This window comes from Notolepis coatsorum, assembly GCF_963971535.1.
Source record: "Notolepis coatsorum genome assembly, chromosome: 16".
Taxonomy (NCBI): Eukaryota; Metazoa; Chordata; class Actinopteri; order Aulopiformes; family Paralepididae; genus Notolepis; species Notolepis coatsorum.
In genome coordinates, this window is record NC_140180.1 from 46262062 (window position 1) to 46289205 (window position 27144).

Consider the following 27144-nt stretch of genomic DNA (forward strand, 5'->3'; position numbering starts at 1 on the left):
CTACGACGTCATCTTTGACAGAGGATGTTAGTCGACCCTACACCGGGTGCCCTGCCAGCGAGGACTTCGTCAACATGGAGAACGGCGGCTGGGTGGCGCAGCGGACATTTGCCCTCGTCACCAACGCAGGAGACGCCGGGTTCGACTTCGGCTGTCCCGTTAACCAGTGTTCACAGTCCTCTCGGCCTGCGCTCAGGGTGGAGGTAGGAGTCCTGCCGGACTTGACACTTCTTCTTTCCTTCCCTTCCCTTCTAAATGTTTTGTAATACCGATGTTTTCCAAAACGTGTGTTGCTGCAATACATTGAGGATACGACGCGTGTTGTGTGTGAATTGTCTTGTGACTGGTATAGCTTCTCTCTACCTAGAAAATCAGCGTTGTTTTTTATGCGTGTAAAAATTAACTGGTTTAGTTGTGATGAGAACATGTGTGTTCATGTAACGTTAGTAACGTGGTTGAACTCACAACTAAATGGGTTAATTAACCTGTGAACCTATTTGATTTTGATTTTATTTTATTAGGGATCCCCATTAGCTGGTGCGATAGCAACCAGCTAGTCTTCCTGGGGTCCAAAAAAAAAAAAAAAAAACATACAAATGCACATGTAAATGCAGCAGAGGTTCCGAGGCAGGCCATTCCAAAGAGTTAATGCTCTAAAAATAAAAGATCTATCTAACTATGCTTAGTGACATGTGATTGAGGAATAAATTCTTCTCTCAGCCTGTGATGACAATGAACAGCGTGTTCACATATTAACAGGGGTACCTGTTCAACCTGGTCGTATCAAGGGTAAGGTAGGGAGGGGTGACCCCCCCGATTTTTCCCCTGGGGCTTCCCCCCCCTCCTCTCAAACATGTTTTGTTTACAATATATTGTGTCACTATGTTTGTGGGGATACGATGTAGCCCTCAGCTTAAACAGCTGGGGTTGTGCTTCTGCTTGAGAAAACGAATTTTTTTCCCCTAGGGAAAAGGTTGTTTGGTCACTGTCATATGTGCTTAGCAAGGCCTGTGGCCAATACATAATCGAGGACTTATGTCTCTCTCGTTATGAAAAACGGCGTTCCTCTGTAGTAAGAGTGTACTTTTGCCCTTTTTTGTTGTGATGAAGGGTTGTGTGTGTCGTTGAGATCCACAACTGGGTTAGGTTTTGGCCCACAGAAGCACATGTGTAAGTCTGGTACCGGGGCTCTTAAAGGGGCCCTCTCTGTTCTGTGTTTTTCCTTAGTAAAAATCAGATAGCAGGTTTGCACATGAGCTATGTGAAGCTGTTAAACGCTTCATGTAGCATGCTATGACTGGTGTCATGGCTCTACTTTGTCATTACATACAACTGGTAAACCCTTCATCCCCCTTTTTCTGTTTGGGCAGGGGTTAAAACCCCCTGTCCTTCGGGCTTCCTGTCACGTTGCTGGTTCGGCACGTTACAGGGTAGGGGGGGGGGGGGGGGGGGGAGTTTCCTGGTCCCACGCCCTGAAAGATTGGGCGTGTGCACTGTGGAAATTCACCCGCCATAGAGTACGTCACTGGGCGCGTTTCTATTGGTAAGGCTTCCGTGAGTTGTTCAGGTTCCGTGTTATGGTTCTGTTTCAGGGAGTTTTCAGAGCCTCCTCCTCACAGAGCTCTTCTTCAGGGAGAAGAGCCTTCTGTGAGTTCGGACCCTCCCTCCCAGTGAGGGAGCCTCCTTCTCAGATTGTCAAGGTGAGTAGAACTTCGAAAAGGAGTTCTGCTCTGTTGTATGTGTATTTGATTCAATTCAATTCGATTATTGAGCTTGGTGGGTGATGCAACGCAGTAGAGACGTGGTTCTTCTGCGCTGCTCCCTACTGGTAGTGTGTGTATTGGGTCGGAGCCTCCTCCTCTGGTGTTTGGCGTCTTCTCCTCTGGGAGTTCAGAGCTCCTCCTCTGAGAGTCCTAACCCAATTGTTACATAGCTCAATGCTGCAATATGTCTTTTCAATCTATACAGCTCACGTGGGAAGTCTCTCTGGGGGTTCCCCGTCCTCTCCTTTTTGGAGTAGGTGGACGGGGTATTGTTTAGGGTTTCCCTGACTCCTCGCCTTACAGGTCTGTTGAGTCATGGGTTTCCCCCCGTCATAGGGGTACGTCGCTCACCGTCCCCTCTTATGAAGTGTGGTTGACAGGGTGGTGTTTTCCCTCAGCCGCGTCGCATGGGACCCATGTCCGTATTATTTTTTCTGAAAAAATTTGAAATTAAAAAGCATCTTCTTGTCGTTCCCCCAGGCGGCTTGGAGGAACGGTATCTGGTGTCTTGTTAGACTATCCATTGATGTGTTTTGGGTCTCGACGTGTACATAGTGCTGGCCCTGGGTGTTTCTGATAGGAATCACGCATGAGGCTTGTGCGCCTTGGTTGCTCATCATTAAAACTGCGTTTTTATGGGGCAACTGGGATGGAGTTTGTCTCTTCCGAGTGCCAGTTTACTAGGTTGTCTCGACGAATTCTCGTTCATATCTGGGGGATGTTAACGGAATAGATCAAAGCATAGGTAGAGGGATCTCACGCCCTTGGGGTGGGCCACTGAGCGCGGTACGAACGGGACCGTCTGGGTGGCGCCCTCTATAATGTTTTACATCGACACGCGTACCTACTAGTGCACTGCAACCTTGCCCAGGCCCGACGGGGCCGGCCCCGCGGGTTCGGGCTGGGTAGGGCTTTTTTTTTAATAAATAATTCGGGCTCGGCCAGGCCCCGCCGTTTTTAATCTTTTTTTTTTATTGCGTTTTTTTTTCATATAACTAGGGTTATAGGATAACCTTCGTTTTCCTTAAGATTCGTTTTCTCTTTTGCGCCAAGCTGTCATCAGAGAAACATTTGGATGTAATTACCGCAGCGCGCAGGGAGAACTCAGGCCGGGGACAACTCGATTGGTTGTGTTGGAATATAGCCAGTTGGCGAACATTTTATTTGTACTTGGATGCATGTAGCCGGTTGGCGAAGTTTTGTTAAAGTTGTTCAACGCGTTGCTGACGTCGTGGTGAGTGATGTTTATTATTTGCTGGGTCGCTACCTGTTTTGTTGTGCTTTTCATTATGTTGCTCTGCTCGAAATCTGATTTCTGTTTGTTTGTATAGTGACCAAGTAGGCTATTGTGTGTCATGTGTGTGTGTGTCAAAGAAGATTCTATAGCCTTCAATACATTTTACGAGGCTGCTCTATAAGCGAGCACTGGGAGGGAGGCATAAATGCTTCTTAGTTTTCAGCGTGATATGCGTTATTTAGGCAGACCTATTGGACATTTTCATTTTTGTTTATTTATTAAGTTAATATATAAAGTGTTTACAATATTTAAAACAAATACAAAAAAAAATTATATTTTAATAATAATAATTTTTTTTCGGGTTTTCACGCGGGCTAGGGCTTAAAATATTATTTACAGTCGGGCTTATTTTCGGGCAGGGCCTGAAGTTCACGGGCTCGGGCAGGGCTCAGGCTTTATTTCAAGGCCCTTGCAGACCACTAGTACCTACCCCCCCCTCCTAGAGTTGGGGATGTCGGCGTGATTAGGGCACGGGACTGGTTCTGGTCACGCTGGTCCAGGTCAGTTAACCCGTTGTCCGCCGGGGACGCAGATCTGCTGTTCTGGTACCCTGAGGGACTTGTGCTTTTTTCAGGGGGAAAAATGCCGGGTCGGCCCGGGTGTCGCAGGGTTTGATATTATGGAGATGTTCGTTCTCCATTATTTTCGCCCCTCTCTTCTCCCGCATGGCTGAGAGGGGGCTGTTGAGGTGGTTTTTATAGTACTCCTCTGGCATCCCTGTGTACGTCCCGGTCCGCCGGGGTGCTGTTTTCAGTTGACCCCTTTGGCGCCTGTCTCGTCCGCAGTGCTCCAGGCTCGGGTCAAGTGCCTGCTGCCTGGATTGAGGGATCGGCCTCTTCTGGAGGTCGTCTCCCCGGTGCGCTGCCTGCTCCCGCTGTAGTGTAGCCTCTTGAGTGCTTCGAGTTACAGCCATGCTGACTGCCTGAGTATGCCAGGGTCAGTGAGCCAGGCGGCGTGCTAGTGGGGAGAAGGGCCTGCTCTTGGATGGGCCCTGTCCAAATACGCTGGCGACGTGGGGGGCGGTGTCACTAGTGACCGCCTGGTGAGGTCACTAGTGACACCTGGTGAGGCGTCATTGGCCTCTCCGGGCCCCCTTTTTCCGGGGGGATCCAGTCGCTTCTGGGTCTGGGTCTTCCTTCGCGCTCCGCTGCTACGGCCTTGCCACGGGGTTGAGCTTTGCTCTTGACCCCGTGATTTTGGGGGCGGTAACGAGGTTTGTTCCTTCCGTTCGTTCCCTGGTGGCATGCGGGTTGTGCGTGTGCGTAGTCGTGGGGTCATGCCACGGTCTGCTCACCCTGTGCGTTGAGTTGCTCGAGTTCCTCTTCGCACGGTCGGATCAGTCTCCCTCCCGTCCTCCAATAGGGAGGGTATCCCTCCATTAGGGAGGGTTGGGGGGCTCGGTCCTCCCCGGTTCTGATGGTTGTGGGGGGCCTCAGTGGGGTACATTTGTCGAGCATCAGCTCCCGTTGTGCAGTAGATGCTGAGCGGAAGCTTATACGACATAGAACAGTAGGTTATGAATATAACCGTGTTCTATGAGTATAGTGACGCTCAGCGTCTAGACGCCACTGCGGCCCTTGATCTTGCCTTGTGGTGAAAGATTGAGAAGGAGATGAGTGTGTGGCCACACCCCTGCTTATATAGGTAGCAGATGGGGGTGTGGCCAGACGGATGTTGGTATGTAAAGGTACATTGTGAGTTTTTATTCAGTGCACATGCACTGGAGTGAGATATGTGCAGTAGACACTGAGCGTCACTATACTCATAGAACACTGTTATATTCATAACCTACTGTTTTTAACAGCGACGGGCATACAGGAATGGTGAGGATATAAAGCATTTTAGACGCATTTATTGGACCCGTTGCTCGCAGAGTTTACATAGAAACAAGAGGAGTTATCACAGGCTGTAGAACGCAGGCTGAAGAGCTGCCATTGCTTCTAAAATGTAAGGTGGGGGTATCAGGCTCAGCCCCTCCCTTCCAGCTGGAGTGAAACACGGAAGTTATCAAATGCGAGTGAAACGCGCGCTGTGACTGTCGAGTCCTGGCTCTAGGCAGAATTACGAATAGTGGTTAAGTTATTTATATTTTGAACGTGATTCACTGTGCATTAGTTAGATTACACGTTGCACATGTTATGACTTTGAACGTCTGCCATTTCCACTGCAAAAGGCACATACAATTAACAAAACGATCACGAATATGCAAATCGACGAAATTTCATCGTCGACCAGGGCCACAAATCGTGACAGCTCTAGTTATCGCTAATCATTATCCATTCCAATTCATATACATTTGGACCATGTCTTTTTTTCATCATCTGAAGAAACTTGAAGTTTGAATGGCTTTTCTAAATGGTGTGTAAAACTGCCAGTTTTATTTCAAAATCTTGGAAACGGAGATAACCTAGACTCTTTATTTTGACATCGGTGGACGACGCCGTGACAGAAAGTGTAAATAGTGCGCAAGGATTGTGGGAAATGTAGTAAACTGGCACGAGAAATGTAGGAAATTGGTACACGGTGGTACGCTCGACTATGAAACCTCAAACGACTGTGGACATGCCGCACGGAGTCCGGTCCGCTCACAGTACGCCCGACTCTGTGGGAGCCTTAACATAACAGGGAAACCCTCATGCAAGTCATGCAAAAATAAGCTTTTCCTGAACTGGCTTGGCAAAGAAAACAATAATTCTTGGGGTCACTTTGCTCGTCACAGGATACGAATGCCAGAGCAAAAACATATGAAGAGAAAATGCTTTTGGAAAAGTCTCCTGAGGCTTGAGGTCCAGCCATCTGGGCTGTTGGCAACGCTCCAACTGGCCTCTCCGTGACATAAATGACATCTGCCAGTGAAAATGACCCCATACACTTTATGCAGCCGAGTCAGAAGGCAGAGCCTGCTTCAAGCCAACCAGTGACAAGAGAAGCTTGACCAAAGCCCAGTCGATGGCCCTGAACACACATCTACACAACCGCAGCAAGGAATTCCGTCACACAGCGAATAATCACACAACCGTGGTTTTTCCAACCTTATTTTACTTTTGCAAATTGGGTCAGTGCCCTACGCTGGTGGCTGCGGTAACGTGGACAAACATAAATCTCATTCCTTCGCAAATGCTCACCTGCTGGCAGATGCTCTTCAGCACATACTTTGCATACACATCCAGGCTGGCGGTTTCTATGGAAACAGTGCGTCCCCCAGATATGTCATCCAGGCAAGCGGGATGAGACAGTCCCGAACCCCTCAGCTCTGCATCGCCTAAAAGAACAGACAGAGGTTGCCGTCATTTCCAGCCATCACCACTGATTTATTCTACAAGAATTCCACTCATCCATAAAATAAAGTTGAGAAAAGCTTACCCAGCATAAAGACAGCCTTGAGAACGGCAAACACTGCTCCAACAACGATGCTGTTCTGAGAAGCGGCCAGGAGGTGGCGATCACACGATGACCTGATACCAACTGAGGATTTATCTGCAAGTCATACCATACAATCAGTACTGGACAAAATAAAAAGATGAATCTCACATGATGATTAGATGGAGATGAGTGGGGAGGGTCAGAAATTGTGCTTTGCTACCTGACTTGGCACCGTCTTGGGGAACAGGGTTACGCTGGGGCGTCTTGAACAGATGCAGCAGGATCCTGCAGGTGAGTCTGGCTCCAGGCTCGGAGTCCTGCTCGCTACAGGCTGGAGGTGGAGTGGGATGTAGACAAACATAAAACAAGCTTCACATCTTCTGCACAGGCTACAACATCAAAGACAAACGCATTTATATTTAAACCCCGTCCTGGATAGACTTCTGGTAAACCGGTATGAAGTGACAATTTCATAGAAGTGATGTGAAATATGGGGTGGTCTCATCAAAGCGTTTGCCACATAAAGAGCATTTGGTGCGCCTAGTAGGCCAATAATACCAGCAGACCTCAAGCCCAACAGCTTGGCTGAATGGGGTTTTGTCTCCAGGCTGGGAGAGGGGAACAGAGAGCCAGTTCTCTGGCTACTGCACAAAGCATACACGGGCTCCATGGAGGAAGATCAAACATGTGATGTTTACCCTCCTCTCACACAGAAGTAATGCATTATACAGCTTGGTATTACTTCAAAGACCTTCAAGACACACTGTTAACTCATTTACAAAAGGGCCCGTTTGGCTTTGAAGAGAGCAGGGATAAGAAAACGACACAGTACAGCCGTGTCCAGGTTTGGGGACAAATGGCTTCAACCTTAACTTGAACAGTGTTGCTGACAGAAGTGGAATATAGGTGAAGCAGCAGTGCAGGGGGACAGGAGCGGGAGAGCTTCATCAATAAATGTGTGGCTTGGATTGAAGCAGGTGTGTGGGTGACTTACCAGCGTTGAGGAGAGAGGGGATGGCTACACAGCGAACCAGGTCCTCCAGCAGTAGGCACTGTCTCGCAATGAGAATGGCAACGAAGGTAGCCAGGGAGTCATGGAAGGACAGATCACTCACCTAGGGAGAAGTAGGGACAACACTCACCTTCATTCATAGTATTGTCACATCGAGTTCTGCATTCCCTACCATTATGGCGCAATGCCAGTAACACAGCTCATTGGACGGGGGTTGTCATTTAAGGATGTTTGATTACAAACACCTGCCAACAAAAACGTTTGCGAAAATGATGTAATGGAATGTTATGAATAATACAGCAGCCTGAGCGGGACAGAAACTCTTATGTGTATGCGTATGTCCACAAATGTCCAGACGTTCTGGATGGGGCAGCTGCCAGCTACAAAATACCACACTGACAAACGCACTTACATCAACATTACACAGCAGGTCATTGAAACCACAGTTGCCGTTGTTGGAGGAACAGCAGAGGGCCTTGAGGATGCCAAGCCACTCGGCACTGAGAGAGCGACAGTACGCCGTCAACTCCGCACACAGGATCCCAATGTCATTCACCCTGAAGACACACAGGAAAACACTTTGTAAAGTAAACTTGCTGCGACATGTAGAAAGTCAAGTCAAGTCAAATGTATTCATGAAGCATGATTTAAAAACAACTGCAGTCGGCCAAAGTGGTGTACAAACTAAAGTCTAGAAATAAAATGATCAACATGAGGAGATCAGATAAATGGAAAAACACAAATTACTAGGGATGCACGATAATTATCGGGCCGATAATTATCGGGCCGATATCAGCAATTATGACGTCATCCCGATAAACTCGATAACGTTATTGATAGCTCCGATAACATATAATAAATTTTTTGGTTAAAAGAAATCCGGTGTGGGTGGATTTGGATGAAGGGCGCTTGTTTTTATTATAGCCTCCTCCCGTTTTGCCAGTACTGTGGTAAAACTGATAGCGTGTGGTTTAGGAACAGGGAGTTTTTCACAAATCGAGCGCTCCCTTTCTTGGCTGTGACGTAGTCACGTTACATTCGGAGACAGACAGTCGATCTGCCAATTACGTCCCACGGCTTGCACCCACCTCTTCTTCTTACCACCAATCAGAAGCTCTCGTTCGTTTATTTACCTCCGGATTGTCAGCCATTACTCTACTCGGAGCTAACGTTATCTCCCCGCCAGCCACATTGACAAGTACCAGCGCTTATACATTACTGGCAAATGTCTTGTTGCACTTGTGGCAACGAGCGTTGTCAGCATCGACTTTAGTAAAATAGACCCAGACTTTTGAACATTTCGTTCTCTCCGCCATTATGAGAGCAGAGCCGTCTGTACTGAGTCGGCAGCGCAGCACCCGTGTGAGTGAGTGTGTGTGTGTGTGTGTGTGTGTGAGTGAGTGTGTGTGTGTGTGGGAGGGAGCCCGCTCGCAGGCAGAGACAGAGGCAGGAGAGATAATAGACAACGGCCAACAAGATTAGTTTGCGACGTTTAAATTCCTCAAGAAAAAACTCCATAATTTCTCGAGTACCGATAGCAGTACCGATGACGTCGCAGCTTATAAATACTAAAAAAAAAAAAAAAAAAATTGATAAAAAAAAAAAAATATATATATATATATACAGTTAAAAAAAATATTATAATACAATAAATATCGGTTATCGGTATCGGTATCGGTATCGGCTTGAGGAGCATAAAGTTATCGGTATCGGTGTCAAAAAATCAATATCGTGCATCCCTACAAATTACAGTATATACAAGCAGCCTATCAGATCAGGAGGACACAGACGCTAGTAAATAAAGCTTGTGTCTTGAAGGAGTCGGCACAGAGGGGGGCGGATCTAAGAGAGAGGGGACAGGGCCACAGTCAAGGGGGCCCTTAGCTTAAATATAGAGTGAGGGATGAGCCAGGACTCTGAGGCTCACGCCAGACGTTCTAGGGACCTGGAGGTAGCATGAGCCATTCAGGGCTTACAAAGAGCTGGGCCCTCATTTATCAACAATTCTTAGAAAGTGTTCTATTTTCGTATGTAAGCACAGAATTTAGAATGCGTAAATATTGGGATTTATCAACCGTGCGTACACGGGTCCTACGCTCCTCCGTGTTGATAAATACCTCTTTGTTCTACAGTCAATGCTCGTGCATGATTCATATATGGTCATGAAACACCCCCCATGGGATGTGAAATAATGGACTAACCCGAGCGAACTATGAGAAACTCCACGAGCGAGATTGTTCACGGAACCAAGAAGACACAACCCGTGTTATGGGATAAATAAAAGGCTGGCGAACTTGTACATGGTGATGTCAGATATCAATGACTCCCTAAGACCATTGCTGCAATTCTGCCTGGACAGCTCAAAATACTAATAAAGACCATTCGTTAACCACTGTTTGGCGTTGGTGTGTCATTATAACCATGCTGGAATATGAATGCTAAAGAGTTTATCGTTTTGTTCGATTGGCTACCGGGTATAATATGATTTGTACTAGAGGCATACAATCTATTTTGTTGTCGGTATTAGGTAGCCTATATGAATTACATATAATAGCAGCCATAGCCTACATTATGCAACAATAACTTGCGCATATATAATAACACATGGCACAGCCCTGCGAAGCCTGCATACAGTAAACTAACTTGATCATTAATCTAGCTGTTGTATCTTTACGCTTATGAAAACATTAAATAATATGTATAGGCTATAGGCCGTCGCTTTGCATTAATAGCCTATATTCTCAAATGGCATTTAATGGCTATCCGACTCCTCGCTATCCTCGCAGACGGACCAGTATACCTTTAGTTTATATCATATCATATTCATATCATAGTTTACTCTATCAGCCTACCCAGCAAGTAATACGTTCTTTGTTAGAACTCAACTCATTATTTTGCGCATAGATTGCAGAAATACGGGAACGTTTTGATTTATATTAAAAGGCTTTGACATTGTAAAACTAAATACGTGGAATTCTGTAAGCAGAATACAAGTCTTATCACCCACACGATATATGCTCTGTATCCAGAGCATGTATGCTATTCATTCATTTAAGACACATTTATTGCAAGGGTTTTGTATACACATAAACTCAACAAATAACCTCTGTTCTCGTTGCAATGCCTTTTTTATTCTTTCTTATAGGAAGGGGGAAGAACACTATATCGTGAGTGTTCATATGACTTGTATTCTGCTTACAGCTTCGGGGTTCCACTTATTACGTTTAACAATGGCAAAGCCTTTAAGATATAATCAAAACGTTCCTGTATTTCTGCAATCTATGCGCAAAATAATAACGAGTTGAGTTACGCGGAGCGCAGTCAGTGCACCCCGTATATTCCGATAACGCTATATATAAACCATGCTGCATTCATTCGGAGAGAAAGACCGATTATTCCAAAAGCTATTTATAGGGTTTTGACCATAATTACACTACTGTTGCTATTTTACAATGAACTATATTGAATTACGGGGGTCATACAGAACACGCCAGTGTTGAAACTAATGCACAGAAGCTTATTTCCGCGTTGTAATATTCATATTCTACCACCAGGCGCCAGGTACGCATGCTCCGAGCTGTGCGTAGATATACGCACAAAGTCAAGCACAAGTTCAAATTGATAAGTCCCACACTTTGCTTAGAAATGATCGTACGAATGGGTTACGCACATATCTGTGCGTACGCAACGTTGATAAATGAGGGCCCTGGAGCTTAAAATCTAGTCTAAAGCATACTGGAAGCCAGGAAAGAGAGGCCAGAATAGGGCTTCCTGGAACCCGTCAGAAGCCTGACCAGTGTGACCACAGCACTCCGATTTGTGGTAAAGTATGCCTGCAACATACAATATATAAAGAAAGAAAATAAGAAAAAAGAAACATGTGACCAACAGCCGATATAGGCATAACTAATCAAACACACCTCTCAGGGTCTCGGTGGTCCACACAAACGTCCATAAGCACATTGCAGACAAAGCTGTAGCGATTGGCGGGGCTGTCGTTGAGGATCGTGCCCACCATGGAGTGGTTGAAGTTGTGGGCCGAGGGGTTGGCGATGGCCTCCATCATGAACCCGGGGTCCCAGAGCATGTTGGAGTCCGACGGGTCAATGTTGCAGTATATGGAGTTCTTCACCTTGGAGCAGAACTCACTGAGAGGACACAAGGACCAACAACCCAAAATGTGATGGAATGACCATGCAGCACATCCAGTGGAAGATCCAAACCCCATTCATTGTGTTCAGACATCATGATTTATATTTATATAAAAATAAAGAAAAAAGGGTTCAGTGGTAGAGAGAAATGTATTTCTCCATGGGTTTTCATTGTGGCATAGCATCGCACTGGTTTTTAAACCCTCTGTTTTAAATCAGTTGTACCTACCTAAAGATTTCTCCAAACTTGCTCTTGAGGTGACTACAGGAGGTGTAGAGGTCATACAGGTAGGCCAGGATACAGCGTTCTGCAGAAGAACAGTCTGCTGGGTTCACACCGGACTTCACCACGATACGCAGCCTGGGAACAGTCAGCAGCAGCACCGTGAGCATTCAGAGACAATGAACTCCATTCTATTTAGTTGCGTCACTTTTATACGATTTGTAGAAATGTGGCTTGTGAGTGGCGTACCCATCGAACACCTGTGCCGTCTGCTCGGGGTTGAGGATGAGGCAGGAGTGGTACCTCCTGAGGACAGCGACAATACACAGACACAGACCCGTGGTGTAGCTGCCCACCAGGCTGGAGGACTTCAGCAGCAGCTCAGCTTCCACCAGGCTCAGTTCATTCAACAGCTACAAAACACCCAACACACAGGGCCAACAGAACAGATGAGCAACAATATCTTGATATTAGGGTGGGGGAAATAATGTATACAGCAATATATCGCAATGTTATATTCATACAGTGACACCATGTATTGGTATTTTAGAAAATCTTGTTATCTTATTAGATAAAACAGATGAAAAAAATAAATAAATCACAATATCTTGATATATATAAGTCATATGGTCATATGTTTAATGGTCTCTTTTCAAACACAATACCCCCAGTTAAGCTCATCTATGCAGAGTAAACAGGCGGAAACAAATTCAGATGATTGTATAGAGATGGTGGATTTATTTTTACAAAAGGTACTTTGGGATCTGGGTGATACACGGCCGGTCTAGTTAAGTTAGACCAAATTGATAAGGGTGAAGATAACATGGGCTAGCCAGGGATAAACAGTGCTAGCATTTCAGCGACAATTATTTTTTTGCAAACCAGAACATTTTTAAAGATTATATCCCACAGTTAAACATTCTTTCAGTCAGAATGTTAGTAACTTCATTTATGCGATTCATGTACAACGTCGGTCATATGGCTTTTCAAAGTATGTTCGGTCTGTCCAGCTACATCTGTTCTGAATTATTTTTCAATGAGGAGTATTTGTTTGTTGGACAGGGCTGATGATGCGTCCGTCTCTGCCAGATTTGTGTCCATTTTGATGGGTAGAAACCTTTGGAGGGTGAACCTTTTTGATGGTTTACGTCACCGCCCGTTAGCAAAACTGTAGTTTCTGCAGATGCACGGTTATGTTAGGTCCTAATTTATAACCAAAATACCTTCAATCAGTTTTATGGTGCATCAATGTAGCAGGGCCCTAACACTTTTCCAAAATGTGATTGGATGTGGCAGTCATATGGCTTTTTGTTAGGAGTAGCAACTTTCAGAAGTAAACAATGAAAGACATTTGACCCTAGATGCTACACAGCGGATTTTGTGAGAAGCAGGTGGTCCAACTAGGGGGGAAATATATATATATAATAAAAATGAAATTTAAATAAGATTCAATATGGCGACTGTCAAACTTGTAGAGCAAGAATAGCTGTATATGTGTAAACCGTCTCATGCAGATGTGACTTAGTGTAAATGTTATGAGTTTTCAAAGTTTGACATTTTGACCTTTGATTATAGTGCCACCATCAGGCCAATTGGTGTGATATTGGTTGTGATGCATTGGCACACCGATATCCATCATTATGGCAAATTGTATGTCTCCATCATGTACTATGTAACTATGGAAACAACATTTCTAGAAATGTTTGGAACAGATGGACAGACGCAGACAAGACAGACAGACTTATACTAGCGGCTTGGTTGCAGTTATAAAACATTACAAAACTTGTCCTTACCTGAATAGCAAAGTCTATGAGGCCACTGATATTAAGGGAGTACTCCATGAGGTCAAAGATGAACTGGATGTGTTGGACTAGGGGCAGGTGATAGGACATCCCTAAGGCAAAGCTGGTGATTTGTTCCAGAACATTTCTGGACACCTGTGTACAGAAGATAACCGGCATCAATGACAAAAAACAGCAATAATGGTTGGCTTCACGTTTTGTAAAAGAAAATCTGTAAAAAAAAATCTGCAGAACAAAGTCTAGCTAAAGGGTCTAGCTATACTACAACATAACCATAACCATTTAACAAAAATATAAAGTTAATTTATTATGCCCCATACTCTTTGGTTTTAGAGTTACCGAGTTAAGATATGTGATGTCATTATGTATATTATTCCAAGAAGTAATAAATACAACTCATTACAAATATCAAGGCCTTAATAATGAGTGATTAATAATTCCTAGAAAAAGGATGTGCAAAGGCCTTGATATACACTTTGATATACATAATAATGACATCACATATCTTAACTCAATGAGACTCGAGCCAAATGCATTTGGGTAAGATGGTTCATGGTTTGGGATATGCATGTGCATAATTAATCAGCTTTATTTGTTCATTCCTTTAAAGCCCCAAACGAACAACTCTAAACAGGTATAATGACTTGTGGCAGTTGTCTGAATTTCCTCCCTTATGGAGTTAAAGTTCCTGAAGCTGAAAACCATAAACATTTATTAAGGGTTCAAGCCTGCAGGGAGAGAGAGCGAAAGCGAGAGAGACTCTTCACTCCTACTCGGAAACGGTGACGCTGCACAGTCTACCCGCCAAAGTGGCTGGTAAGAGTGACAGAGTTACACGCCACTGCCGAATTCTACCCGTATTTGGCGGGTGTTAATGTCAAGCCCTGCCTGTATTACAGAGAGATCAACAATAAATACGGTTCTACAAAACCAGGCAGGAAGAATATTGTCCTTTCAAATAACTATAGCATTCAAATAATCTACAAGCTAAATCAATTTGCATTGGAAATCCATTTGGATTCAAATGTGTGACCCAGAGACAGCCAGCTGTAGGGTTTCCCCCATGCATAGATTTACTTCCCCCAGCTCAAGTCAAGTATTTATGTTGCAATGAGGTGCTGGCTATTCAAATCATACAGTACATATCGGGGGCTTTCTCACTGCCATTCGGGGTCGAATCAGCTCCGCTCCGTCCTCGTTCCGTCCTTGGGTGCGAACTTCCCCCCTCCCTCTCCCCCCTCTAGTTTGCGTACACACTGCAGTCTTGGTGCGCTCTGGGTTTTGTTTAAGGTTTGCGTTTTGAGCGTGTAAGCTGCCGTAGCGATGATGTCACGCTCTAACTTCAACACAGGAAGTTTAACATACGGTGGTGGAAACTGGATGCTGAAACAAATAACCACTGGTGTCGTGGAGTCCGCTTTGAGCGTTTTCCAGGGTTAACGCTAAGCTTACGCTAACGCTAGTTAGCTTAGCCTATTTATTACTACCGTACTTTTCGCACTATAAGCCGCACCTGACTATAAGCCGCAGCAGCTAAATTGAATGATGTGTACATATATAAGCCGCACTGGACTATAAGCCGCAGGTGTTTTAATGTTTAATTACCATATGTAATTAGCATTGGGACACAATACTGTCGGACAAATAACAAGAATTAACTCATTTACAAGTTGTATTAAGTTTAGCAAATAAGGGAACAGATAAATAACATTTCAATGCAGTCAAAAAAGCAATATTTAGATTTTAACATTTTCGGGTTTGGTCACGTCGAGTCACATATAAGCCGCACCGCTATATAAGCCGCAGGGTCGAAAAATTGGGGAAAAAGCCGCGGCTTATAGTCCGAAAAGTACGGTAGTTAGCAGCTAACATTAGCCCGTCGCTCGCGGCAATTATATTGAATGTCATTGATCTACCGGTCGATCACGGCCGACTGGTTGGGCACCACTGGTCTAATAGAAATAAATGCATTCGAACAAGAAACCAATGTATAGTAGACATAGCAATGGCAAAAAAATTGCCAGGCCTAATGCGAGCCAGGGAAGTCTTGTGCTTGTAACGTGGCTTCATGTTTTCAGCCCTGAGGCTCAACATGCTTGTTTGGTTGAGGTCTGAACTCGCCAAATTGCCATGGGTATTGTCCAGTTGTTGCTGTATGTTTTTATCTGCCAAAATTCAAGCAAGCATGAAAGCATTACAGTAATGATGTTGTGTGTGCCAGCAAGTTGATACAGCAAGCCTCTCCCGTGTTTTGGTACAAGCTCGCACACCACGCCCCCCGCTCCCACTGGCGCGCACCCGGAACCACCTATTTTCAGCGGTCCAGGTTTGGAGTGAATCAGCGTCCCCGGGGACGGGGGGGGGGGGGGAGCGTTCTCAGTAGGACGGACACACCCTTTTTGATTCGACCCCGAATTGTTAGTGAGAAAGCCCCCTTAACCTCTGAAGGGGCTCAGTCCTCAGTTCCAAGAGACACAAGGTTCAGGACAGCAGTTTGAACCCTTCAATTAACTTTATTATGCCAAATAATAAAGTGCATAATAAAGTTTATTGAAGGGATGAAGTTGGTGTCCTGAACCTTCTTTCTATTGGAACCTGAGTATACCGTATATATCTCTATTGGAACTTAAGTATACTCATGTATTTTTTTTGGACAGTCACCACCCAAAATGTAGGCTAGTGACATTGTCATTACAACCACTTGATTTCCATCTCTAATCATTCACACTCACTAATGATAAGGATAAGCGCTCAATGAAGAAACACAATGCCGTTGCCAAAAGAAAGTCTAACATCTTTAACAAAACAGCTTTCATCTGAATGGATTTGCTTCATATATATTACAATTTTTTACTTTGGTCCAATTATTATAAGCGTAATCCTGAAAAGGTCTTTTGGCGAAAAGGTTTACTGGCAGAGTTGACAGCCAAGCAGGTCAGCCTCATTTTAATAATTGCAAAATTACATAATTGCATTATACATAAGGTCATCCAGAGAATGTGATTTAGCCTACACATATACATATATATATACATACACACACCCTATGCTATTGGGTAATGCTGTAAAGTACTTCCATTTGTGGTAGAACTCCTGCAGTTCCTACAAAATAGGTTACAGAGTCCTGGAGGCTCTGAAATTATACATTCAAGACGTGTAGGGTTGTCTGGTCTTACCTGGGAGGTGACCTGGTGCTGGTCAAAGTGGGAGAGGTGCTGGAATTTGGAGAAGATATCTTCTGCAGTGGGGAAGGCCTCGGGTTTACTCCTCTTCCTCTTCTGCCCTTCCTCTCCACCTAAGTATTAGAGATAGACAGATAAGACAGCAAGAAAGATGGAAATAATTAGTCTGTTTTTTTTTAGACACCTCATTCTGCCCCCTAGCAGCGTCCCACAAGCATTAGGTTGACATTAGTCTGAGTCTGCGCCATGAGACTATGGGTATAAGCTGCCATTGGACGACTATTTCAGTTAAAATTCTCCTTTATCTGCGACACTGGTGGCAAGGGCACCGGTAGCTGCATCCTGGGCTAAGCGCCGCACAGAATGATTGTGAATGGGTTCAACCAGTCCTCTCTCCGGCACTGACACAATACTCACGTAGTGTGGAGAGAGGTATAGACCACCGCAACACTTCTGGTATTCTGAAATCATGGGTGAGAGAGCGGGGGGAGAAAATGAATGAATGTGGATAAGAGCCTTGTCGTAAGTGGTTGCAGCTATGGCTGTGGGGGTGCTGGAGACATGATCCAATAGACTTTTATACGCCAGAGTCTCCTGAACATGGAGAGACCAATCCCGAGAGACCAAAGTCGATCGGCACTTTCCCAGCCGAGCTATAGTCACCTTTCTGCACCTACTCCCGAAATCCACATGCGCAGATTGCCCACAGAGTCTCTGGATTGTCCAGAGATCTAGGTTTATCAATCTGCGCATGCGTAGTTCGGGAGTAGGTGCGAAAAAGTCTCTCCGTGTTCAGGAGACTCATGCGTATAAAAGTAAATTGGATCATGTCTCCAGCACCCCCACAGCCGTAGCTACAACTACTGAATATCAAGGCTCTCATCCACATTCATTAATTTTCTCCCCCCACTCTCTCCTCCATGAGCTCAATGTAACGTGGAAGTGTCTATGGCTGCGCAAGACTAAAGTCCAAAGAAGACTGCGGGCGAGCGACGTCGCCTGGCGATGCGATCGGCTGTCGCTCAACGACAATCGCTTAGCACCCCACAACAGACACGACGATCAGGTCCATTAAACCGGTCCGTGGCCATCAGATAGACTCATTGGTTGCGCGTAATGTAAGATAGACCGGTCTATCGTTCTATCCTACATTACGCTTGTGACGGAGACAGACTTTTGGAACCTTCATTTGGGAGAAATAAATAATACGTTTAATAATAAGTAAGACAACGGATAAGTTCAACGAATTCCTTATAAATCGATAGTTTATTACGGAGCTGCCACACCTTGAAGTGCTGGTCCGTAAAAATAATGCCAACATTATACCGGTGCGTGGCCGTCAGATACTCATTGGTTGCGCGTAATGTAGAATAGACCGGTCTATCGAGAGAGAGATAGACCAGTCTAGAGAGAGAGAGAGAGAGAGAGCACAACTCATTGACTGCCTTAAATTAGCATACACATCCCATCTCCAACTAACGTTATTTATTTTAATTGTTCCTGTTAATTAATAACAGGGGGCAAATGCGCGCAACGACCAGGAAGGGGAGGGGGAATTGGCATAACGACTAAATTGGGATGGGAGGAAAATACAAGAAAAATAGGAGGAGAAAAAGTGGATCAAAAAAAATAAAGGAAATAATGGCTTGTCACAGTACCTTTAGTTCAACTGCAAGACAGCACCGTGAGTTTACTTTTAGTAGCTCAAAAGTGTAGCAAAGCAATGCTGTTAACCGTTTCGTGTCATTTAAGTCTTTGTTTTATATAATGGCACCAATTGTAGGATTATTAATAATAGTTATTTGTCTTAAGTTGGTGCCCTTATTGAGAGGAGTTAGGAAAGGATGCCCTTTGTCACCATATTTATTTATAATGACTATAGAAACATTAGCCATTAACACTTTCCGTGCCAGCCATGCGGTGCCCCGGAACCCTGTTGCGTGCCAACGCCCACTTCAATGATAGAGCGCTCATATTTGCGAACGCATAAACTATATCTTAAATTATGGCTATGTGTCTAATATGGCCGTCGCTTATCAATGACTTGTTTGGAGTCAACATTGTCGAAACGGATTTTTTTTTTATCTGTTCATTTACGTTTTATACCATTTTGAAAAACTGTCGTTTTATGAAAGTTCCAGAAGAAAATAAAGATTCTGTGATAAACGCCCTTTACTGGAATACACAAAAAACGGTCATTTTTCAGCCTATTTATGAATCGTTTTCAAATAAACGCTAGATTATCGATAGTATATGTGTACTTTTATGCATGCTATAGAAGCGGGCTGAAAAACCGATTATCCATTTCCTGATCAGCACACACACACACACGCATAGGGCCCACGTTGATATATCTGTGAAAAAAGCTCCGATTATCCCAAGACTGGTCAAATAGATTCCTTACCTCAGATCAGATGTTCTCCAAAAAGATTATTCCAATTCCTGATCGCCATTCCAAATATCGATCGCGTTTATTGATCCAACGCTGGGTACTGGAAACACACATTATCTGCTGTTCTGGTGGTCGGCAATGAGTGGGATCGTCTCGGGTTAATTGTCTGACAAGTAAAATGTGGAATCAGGATTTTTTTCCCCCATGCGTTTCATTCAATCCAATGGGGTGCAGTACCATCCGGAGAGATGATAGGGGGCGGTATTTTCCCAATGGAGCTCAGAGAGAGTTCCAGTGGTAACGTGAGGCTAGATTGATGAAATATGAATGGAAATCGCCAATAAAAAAAGTGTTAACACATTGGGCGCCGTGCATTGTACCCATCATTGGGTCCAGTCTGCCACCGATGTAACCCTATGGAGATGTTTACCTTCTTTGCAGGGCTATAACTTTTTAAATATTATAGCTATATCGATATTACTATGGCCCATTCAACATCGGGTATCTATCGTTCCGGATGTGGGAACGTTATATTTTTTCATTCATACATTGTTGTGTTAATACCGTCGAGAATATAAGTATTTTCTGCTGTAATTCCAAAAACGCAAGTTATAGGCCCTGAAGCAATTATTTCTTTCCTATACACGCTATATTAAAAAATTCAAATGCATATGATCGGTATACATTATGCTTCATCATGCATGAAGGAAAGGGGGGGGTCATTTATAATTCCTTGATCGTCAGTAACAGCTTTATTTAGTATGGGTTGATACATTGATCAGATGGATTGCAAACAAAGAAATGGACAATCAAGCTGAAAATAACGTTAGATTCCTCTTACCGTTCGCCGTTGAGACTGGAGGAAAAATATTCCAATTATTTGACGTCGATCTGCTAGATCCATTTCCCGTTTGTATGACGCAATAAATGTCGAAATCATATAGATTATTGCGTTTCGAAAGTGATCCCATGCACTCGAGTGTTTGTCTGGACCCACGTAACAAGATATTACTGCCGGAGGGATTTCCTCAATGCACCAGCGCCACTTCCGGTTTGGCGTGGAGTGTAACTCGCCCGATCATCCACCAGGCGGCGGTATTGAGGCATTGCAATATCAGACAGGGTGCAGCTGCAGTCTCGCAGGGAGGCTGGATGTATTATGAATGCCATGGCGGGAAAAAAATATATTGATCCCAACAACGAATTATCACGTTGTTGGCGTTCAATGCATGGCGGGCAATAACTAATTATGACGTTGTTGGCATCCAATGTGTTAAAGTAAAGTCTAATGTTTATTTTCTTATCGTTAAATGTTGTTATGTTAAACACCAACATAATAACTGAAGGGAAACTTATATTTTGGCAGAAAATATTTGTCCTAACTGTGGTGGGAAGTTCGTTCCACCATTGTGGGGCAAGGACAGAGAATAGGCGGTTTCTCTTTGATGACCCTCCTGGAGCTTGGATAGGAGTGATTCTGCGGCGGCCAGGGGATGTAGAGTGGAGGGGTCTTGAGGGTGTGTAGTTAGAGATCATTGACTGGAGGTAGGCGGGAGCTGTTCCCTTCGCCGCACGATGTGCCAGATCGAGGACCTTGAAGCGGGATTGTGATATTTAAGTTACTGACATTCTGAGCCGTGTTTATACTGTAGCTACATTAGCTAAGTATTTAAGTTACTGACATTCGGAGCTGTGTTTAGACTGTAGCTACAGGCATGGCACTATGTGTAAGACCAGTTCAATCTATGCGAGAACGCTTCGCATCTATGACACTGCATGTCCTTGTTATGGTCTGGCCACCAGGCCAGCCGTGAAATTGATTTAAGCCAATGGTCTGTTATCGCATTTCCAGACTCTGCTCCACTTGAGACTTCAGTTCAAAAGTACACCATTGAAAAGGGCGACACCAAAAGCTCTTCAGACAGGGTCATTATAACTCTGAACACCTTAAAAATCACATTAGGTCACAGGCAACGGAGATAGAATGGCAGCCATTAGCATAGAGATTGGATGGAATGAATATTGAGCGACAGACCACCCCCTGCCGTAGGAAGAAAGAAAGGAATCCTGTGTTCTTTAAAAGAGGGGCAGAGGAGGAAAAGGTGAAGGGGAAGGTAAGACTTAGTAATGACCATTCAGATTGGGACTTATTGATAGGATGAGAGAAAAGTCAGGGCAGCCACAGTGGGAGAACAGGTAGTCGCATTGGATCTGACTTTTATTCACAGGCCCGGCGTGATAAGGATTTCAATCTGCTGAATTGCTAAATATAATTTTCTTAGTGTGTGACATATGAAGCTCATATCAGCAGAGCAGTTTGAGAAAAAGTATCACAGTCAGTAATTATTAGGGAAGCAATAATACAGTTAGCCCACGGTACAATATGTACCTCAGTTTTTGAGTTATGGTTTCAATTATGCATTTTGTGGGTAAGGGAAAAAAATTCTACTATTTATTTATTCCCAGATAATGTCTTTATTTAGCTTATTAGCAAAAACTATTATTTTCAGACACATTCCTGGTGTGTTGTCTAATATAAAATAAATAAATAACCGTATATATATTTAAAAAATATATATATATTATTTTCTGCGTTATCTGTGGTTACTGCGAGTGTCATGTTTGGACTCTCCAACTTCCACTCAGTCAGTGCATTCGTCAATTCCTCTGCCGAGTGAGCGCTTGTATGACAGAGGAGGAGTTTGGAGTACTGTGCTCTTCATCTCCCAATCCGACATATAGTGGACAGTCACAGTGAGGTAACTCTCTGTTGCCCAAGAGAGCCAACTATCCGAGATGCAAGGCTGTGTTTTTGCCAATTCATCTTCAATGCCTTTGTGCATTGTTTCATAGAAGTCGGGAATTACTTGGTGCTGAAAAATGTACGAGAGCCCATCAAACATGGATGGAGCGTTTTCATTAGGTGACAAAAGCCCACATCTCTAACCACTGAAAAAGGCTGCAAATTTTTTGCAATGAATGTCCCCACTGCACTCGTTTTTTTTTTTTTTTTTTTGAAAGGGTAGGATAGGCTTGTTGGAAGACATCAGCAAGACTGCCGTTTTTTCACTGATGCTGTTCTTATCTGTTAAAATGTCCTGCTTCCAGACAGTGATATTGCTGGCTGGTGGCGGCACAGATGTGCGCTCATATTGCAAGTGTTTTCTTTCAATCATTTTTCTGTTAACCATTTTTGTTCCCTCGTTGTATTCAAGCCAAAAGCGAAATGTCCCCACACTGCTGCCTCTCGACTCCGCTCGCCATGTCCCAGTGTTGTGTGAAATATTACTCCAATGTTGTTGTCACCCGAACATCTGAGCACAGTGTTTGGATAATTACTCACAGGGAGGGGTTTCCTCATCCCAGAGCGTGGACGCAGATACACTCACCCATAGCCAATGCATGGAAATTAGTAACGCAAAAATGAAAATACTGCAATACACAAGTGCGTATTGAACCGTGGATGGCGTACCATACAGTACAATATTATTAATGAGAACCGTGGCATCCCTAGTAATTATCATAACTTGCAAAGTCATCTCAAAAACTCTGACTCTGTTCTATGACAAACGGTCCTCAGTCTCAACATGGACTATACTGAAGGTGAAAGATATGTGAAGACATATCGAGAAGGGCTGTTTGGCTGCCAGACAGACTGTGGGCCTGTAGATAAGGTAATGTGAAACAGAGGGAAGTGGATGAACGTGCTAGGAGGAAGTTCGACCATCAATCAAAAGAACGACAGCAGTGTGGAAAGCCTCTTACCCGTCTCTGCCGTGCTTTTGCGGTTAAGCACTTTCAAGATGTCTTTGGTGATTTTCTTGATGGCGTGTCGCGCCTCGTCTCTCTGCTTGCCTACGCCGTAGAGGACCACCAGACGCTGGTTACACTCGTGGCTGGCGCTCTCCTCCTATGGACCGTAAAAAAAGACGCATTAGAAATACAAATCATGAAGCTACTTGACAAGCTACAGACTATGACAATGGGTAATCTTCTCGAATTTAATCAAGCGTTGCACACGGGATAACGCTGGACAAACCCCAGACATGTACATCGCCAAGTCACGGGACGAGGCTAAAAACGCTCGGTTGCGGCTGCGTTTACCTGAGGGATGGGGAAGTGGGTGGCGTATTGAATGTGGCGGGGCTGCTCGTACACCTGTGGGAAGGCGGGGTCCAGGCCCTTGTCTTTACAGGCAGCCTTACTGTCCTGCTCTGGGGCGGCCTTCTCTGGGGAGGGGCTGCCTTTGGACTCACAGTGCATGGGTGGGGAGAACATCTGCAAAGACAAATGGTGGCTACATTGACCAAGGCCAAGGGCATGCAGACAACATTCAATATTCTTGACAAAAGGAAACACTGTTCATCAAGCTTCTCGAGCTGCGTGCTACAGAGACATGTATGCATGCTAAACCTACCTCGTCGAAATTAGCGCTGGAGTTGTGATCAATCTCCATCGACTCCGATAAACCAGTGTCCTGTTGAACAGGCAGATCATGTGTTATTAGTAGAGCTGTGGATCTTCACTGGCCTCACGATCCAATTCCATTACGATTCAGCTGTTCACGATTAGATTCTATGATGCACCTCAATAATATATTACATCCTCAATTTTATAATCTATATTACTGCACATGGCTACTTTTGCCTCAATTAATACAAGAAACTCTTAGAAGCAATAAATTAACCATTTTATTTAGAAAGTCCTTAAATGTCAAAATAAATGTTTTTACTAGTGTTGCACGATACACCGATACTAGAATAGTATCCCGATATCCAAATGTTAAAAACGGTTCAATACTCTCATTTTATTAGTATCGATACTTTTAGAATAGCCTGATGCTAGGGCGGCTACGTGGCGTAGTTGGCAAGACGCTCGCCACAAATGACGGAGACGCTGGGCTTGCCTGTTCGAGCCCAGCGCTCCACATTGCTTTCAGTTTAGCTGGTCGTTCATACTAATACACATTGGCCGTATTAGGGGGTGGGAAACTGATGGGTGGGGATCGGGCGTTGTGGACAGCGACTCCTACAGGTCGGTTGGTGCGCCTGCGCAGTAGAATCAGGAAGTGTCGGGGGCAGCGTGAGCCTCCCACGCGTTACTCCTCGCCACTGAGAGATCGAGCTGCGTAGGTGAAAAGATGCGACTGCTGTTACCTCAAGTACCGGAGGGGACTTGTGCTATGTATGACTTAGTCCACATTGCAGCCGGCTTGTGGGAGGCAAGAAACAGCGTTCGTGACAGGGGAGGGTTGAATTGGATGATACGAAATTGGGATGGGAGAAAATATAGAAAATGGGAGAAAAAGTGGATCAAAAAAAAGAATAGCCTGATGCTGTATTTTCAGTGTCAGCTGAACACACACCAAGAAGGGAAAATAGTCAGATATCGCTGAATGTCTTATTTCATAATACAAAGTTTCTGAATGGACGTTTGGATTAAACCAAGTTGTATGCAGTGATTGTTTCACAGCGGAACACAAGTTATTTAACGTTAGACAGGTCGCGCTATGCTTGCTTAGCTTGCTAACGTTAAGATAGCAGGAGCCATCTTAGATGTTGTTTAAACAAATGGATTCACAAAATGGATTATCATCCAAACGGTATTGAAGACTCCTGTGACCAGTAAGTAGGTACTACATATGTCTGTCTAACTTTTACTAACCATTTTTTACCACAGCAATATGCGCAAATGTTCTACGTTATATGCGGAAATGTGCCTAAAGTCAAGATTCGACATTGTGAGCGTTTCACTCACATTTGCAAATAAAATAGCGAACGGGAATACAAATTTTATATAATCGATTATGTTCCGTCACTGCATCGATGCAGAATCGGCCACGTCCACATCGCAATGCATCTTAGAATCGAGAAATGTCCACACCCCTAGTTATTAGCACCTCATATTATTTTCCTAAACCAACATTGGTGATGCTACCTCACAGCACACTGTCGTACGACAAACATATTTATCAGGTTTGGTGCCAATCGGACAAAATTACTTTTCGTTTCCCATGCATTTTTCCCAAATTCAACTAGAGCTAGTCTTGTGAGAATAACACCATGAGGCCAAATGACTCGAAACTTCACAGGCATCCTTGCTAGAGAAGCAGGTTTAGGTTTAGTGTAAATAGGACAAAGCATAGGTGTCTTCCTTTAAGAGTCATGAATGTTATTAAAATTGTATGGCAAATCCAGGCGTAACTTTTCTATCCATCTGTATCTTGTTCCCAGAAGCTAACCAACAAAACGCAAAAACATAATCTCTTTGGCAGAGGTTACAAAAACACATGATTCCAACATGCCTCCATCTTGACACTGCTGCCCGTGTCCTGCTCCTTGCGCTCCGATTCGTCTCCTGGTTCGTCACTGGGGGAACGTGGGCGGGGCAGGTGACAGTCGGAGGCCAGATCACCGCGGGATATGAGCGTGCACATGTAGATGTTATGGGAGAAGACATCGTGACGGATGAGCTCACAGAAGAGGAGCACCAGGTTGGAGAACTCCACTCTTTCACTTTCATTCCCAGGCTCAGCTGTACAGATAGAACAGAGAGATGTACATATCAATTTGGCTTCTTGTATAGTAAACAGATGGATAGCAAGCTAGCATAAGGACACAAAGTATAACTGTAGATTGTATAGTATAGCATTGTATAGTAGTGTACATAAGAACCAGTGCCTCATCTGTAGCTAACAGTGTATTGCACTATCGCAGGACCATAGCATGTCTTACCATGCTTTTTGTAAACTTTATGTACACATATACCCGTTATGTCTTATTCTTATTACTTGTATTATTGCACAAATGTCTTATTCTCATCCTATTCTTATTATGGTATTATTGCACAATCGTTGCGGGCAAGACCCCACGCATTTCACTGCATGCTTGTATGCCGTGACAAATAAAACTCTTGACTTGACTTGGCTTCATTTCCATCCCATTGCATACCCAGTCAGGCTCTTTCCTATGTAGAACATTTCCCGATTCCCGAGTCATCTCAAGCCAAAAATGCTCAATGTTGGCAAAAACTATATAATCACTATATATATATATATTTATTTATTAGGGATGGCCGTGAGTAATCGATTACTCGTAGCTATGAGAAAAATCGATCTTGAATTAAATATTTTTTATGAAAAAAAGATTTTAATTACAAATATATATTTGTTTTGTTTTATTTGCATATTTGTTTCACATGTATGTGTAAGATTATAACTGTTTGTTGGTTTCCTTAAACATATACGTGAATGAACTAAATGTAAAAATAAATTAAATAAATTTTTTTAAATTTTTCCTTTTTTTTCTTTGAGTAATACACGATCACTCGAGTATAGCATGCGATCAATGGATCTGGATTTTTCTTTAAAATGCCCATCCCCTTTGATTGTGTCGGAGAGTCACAGGCTCGGGGTGGGGGGCCCTTGGTTCCGGCCCTCGGCGGGTCGGGTGTTAAAGAGACTCGCTGGGGTGCCGGACTCTGGGCTCTCGAGGGTTGGGGATCGTGGCTGCGATGGTTGGTGAGGGAGGGGGCTTGGGGTGTTAAATGCATAATCTGTCTAATTTATTGTCTAATCATTGTTGTGTTAGTTGATGTTTTTGGATGTCTTTTTATGTATTATTGCTATTATTGTGTTGCGAGTTGTGTGTTGAAAATGTTTGAAAAAATAAAATAAAAAATATTTGATCACAAAAAAATGCCCATCCCCAATATATATATTTACACTATATAATCATTATGACACAACTCTACCACAGTTTATTTGATGTTAATGACATGCAATGACCGCAGTAGTCAAGCAATGAGCAAATTACATGAGGAACCGTGGCCAAAAGAACCATAGCGTCAACACATCAATGTTACAAAGGTCAGCGCGGATTGCTCAAATATTTAAAACCTTGCAGAGTTCATCATGGCTGGCGAGATGAAAGTCTACTTTAGAAAGAGACGGTGGCACAA

At 44.0% G+C, this 27144-nt stretch overlaps 1 protein-coding gene across 2 annotated transcripts in view; it reads right to left on the reverse strand.

Moving 5' to 3' along the window:
- The window catches only part of med12 (mediator complex subunit 12), a 99945-nt gene that overhangs the window by 33199 nt on the left and 39602 nt on the right, over positions 1 to 27144 (reverse strand). For both annotated transcript variants that reach the window (XM_084331255.1, XM_084331254.1), the window contains exons 13-26: positions 25490 to 25719; positions 23603 to 23662; positions 23290 to 23463; positions 22951 to 23095; positions 16788 to 16906; positions 13603 to 13746; positions 12059 to 12222; positions 11816 to 11947; positions 11356 to 11583; positions 7848 to 7992; positions 7418 to 7538; positions 6644 to 6754; positions 6424 to 6537; positions 6186 to 6322 (exon numbers count right to left, since the gene is read on the reverse strand). In XM_084331255.1, coding sequence (XP_084187381.1) covers positions 6186 to 6322; positions 6424 to 6537; positions 6644 to 6754; positions 7418 to 7538; positions 7848 to 7992; positions 11356 to 11583; positions 11816 to 11947; positions 12059 to 12222; positions 13603 to 13746; positions 16788 to 16906; positions 22951 to 23095; positions 23290 to 23463; positions 23603 to 23662; positions 25490 to 25719 — 2024 coding nt within the window. The remainder of the gene's footprint in view (positions 1 to 6185; positions 6323 to 6423; positions 6538 to 6643; positions 6755 to 7417; positions 7539 to 7847; positions 7993 to 11355; positions 11584 to 11815; positions 11948 to 12058; positions 12223 to 13602; positions 13747 to 16787; positions 16907 to 22950; positions 23096 to 23289; positions 23464 to 23602; positions 23663 to 25489; positions 25720 to 27144) is intronic.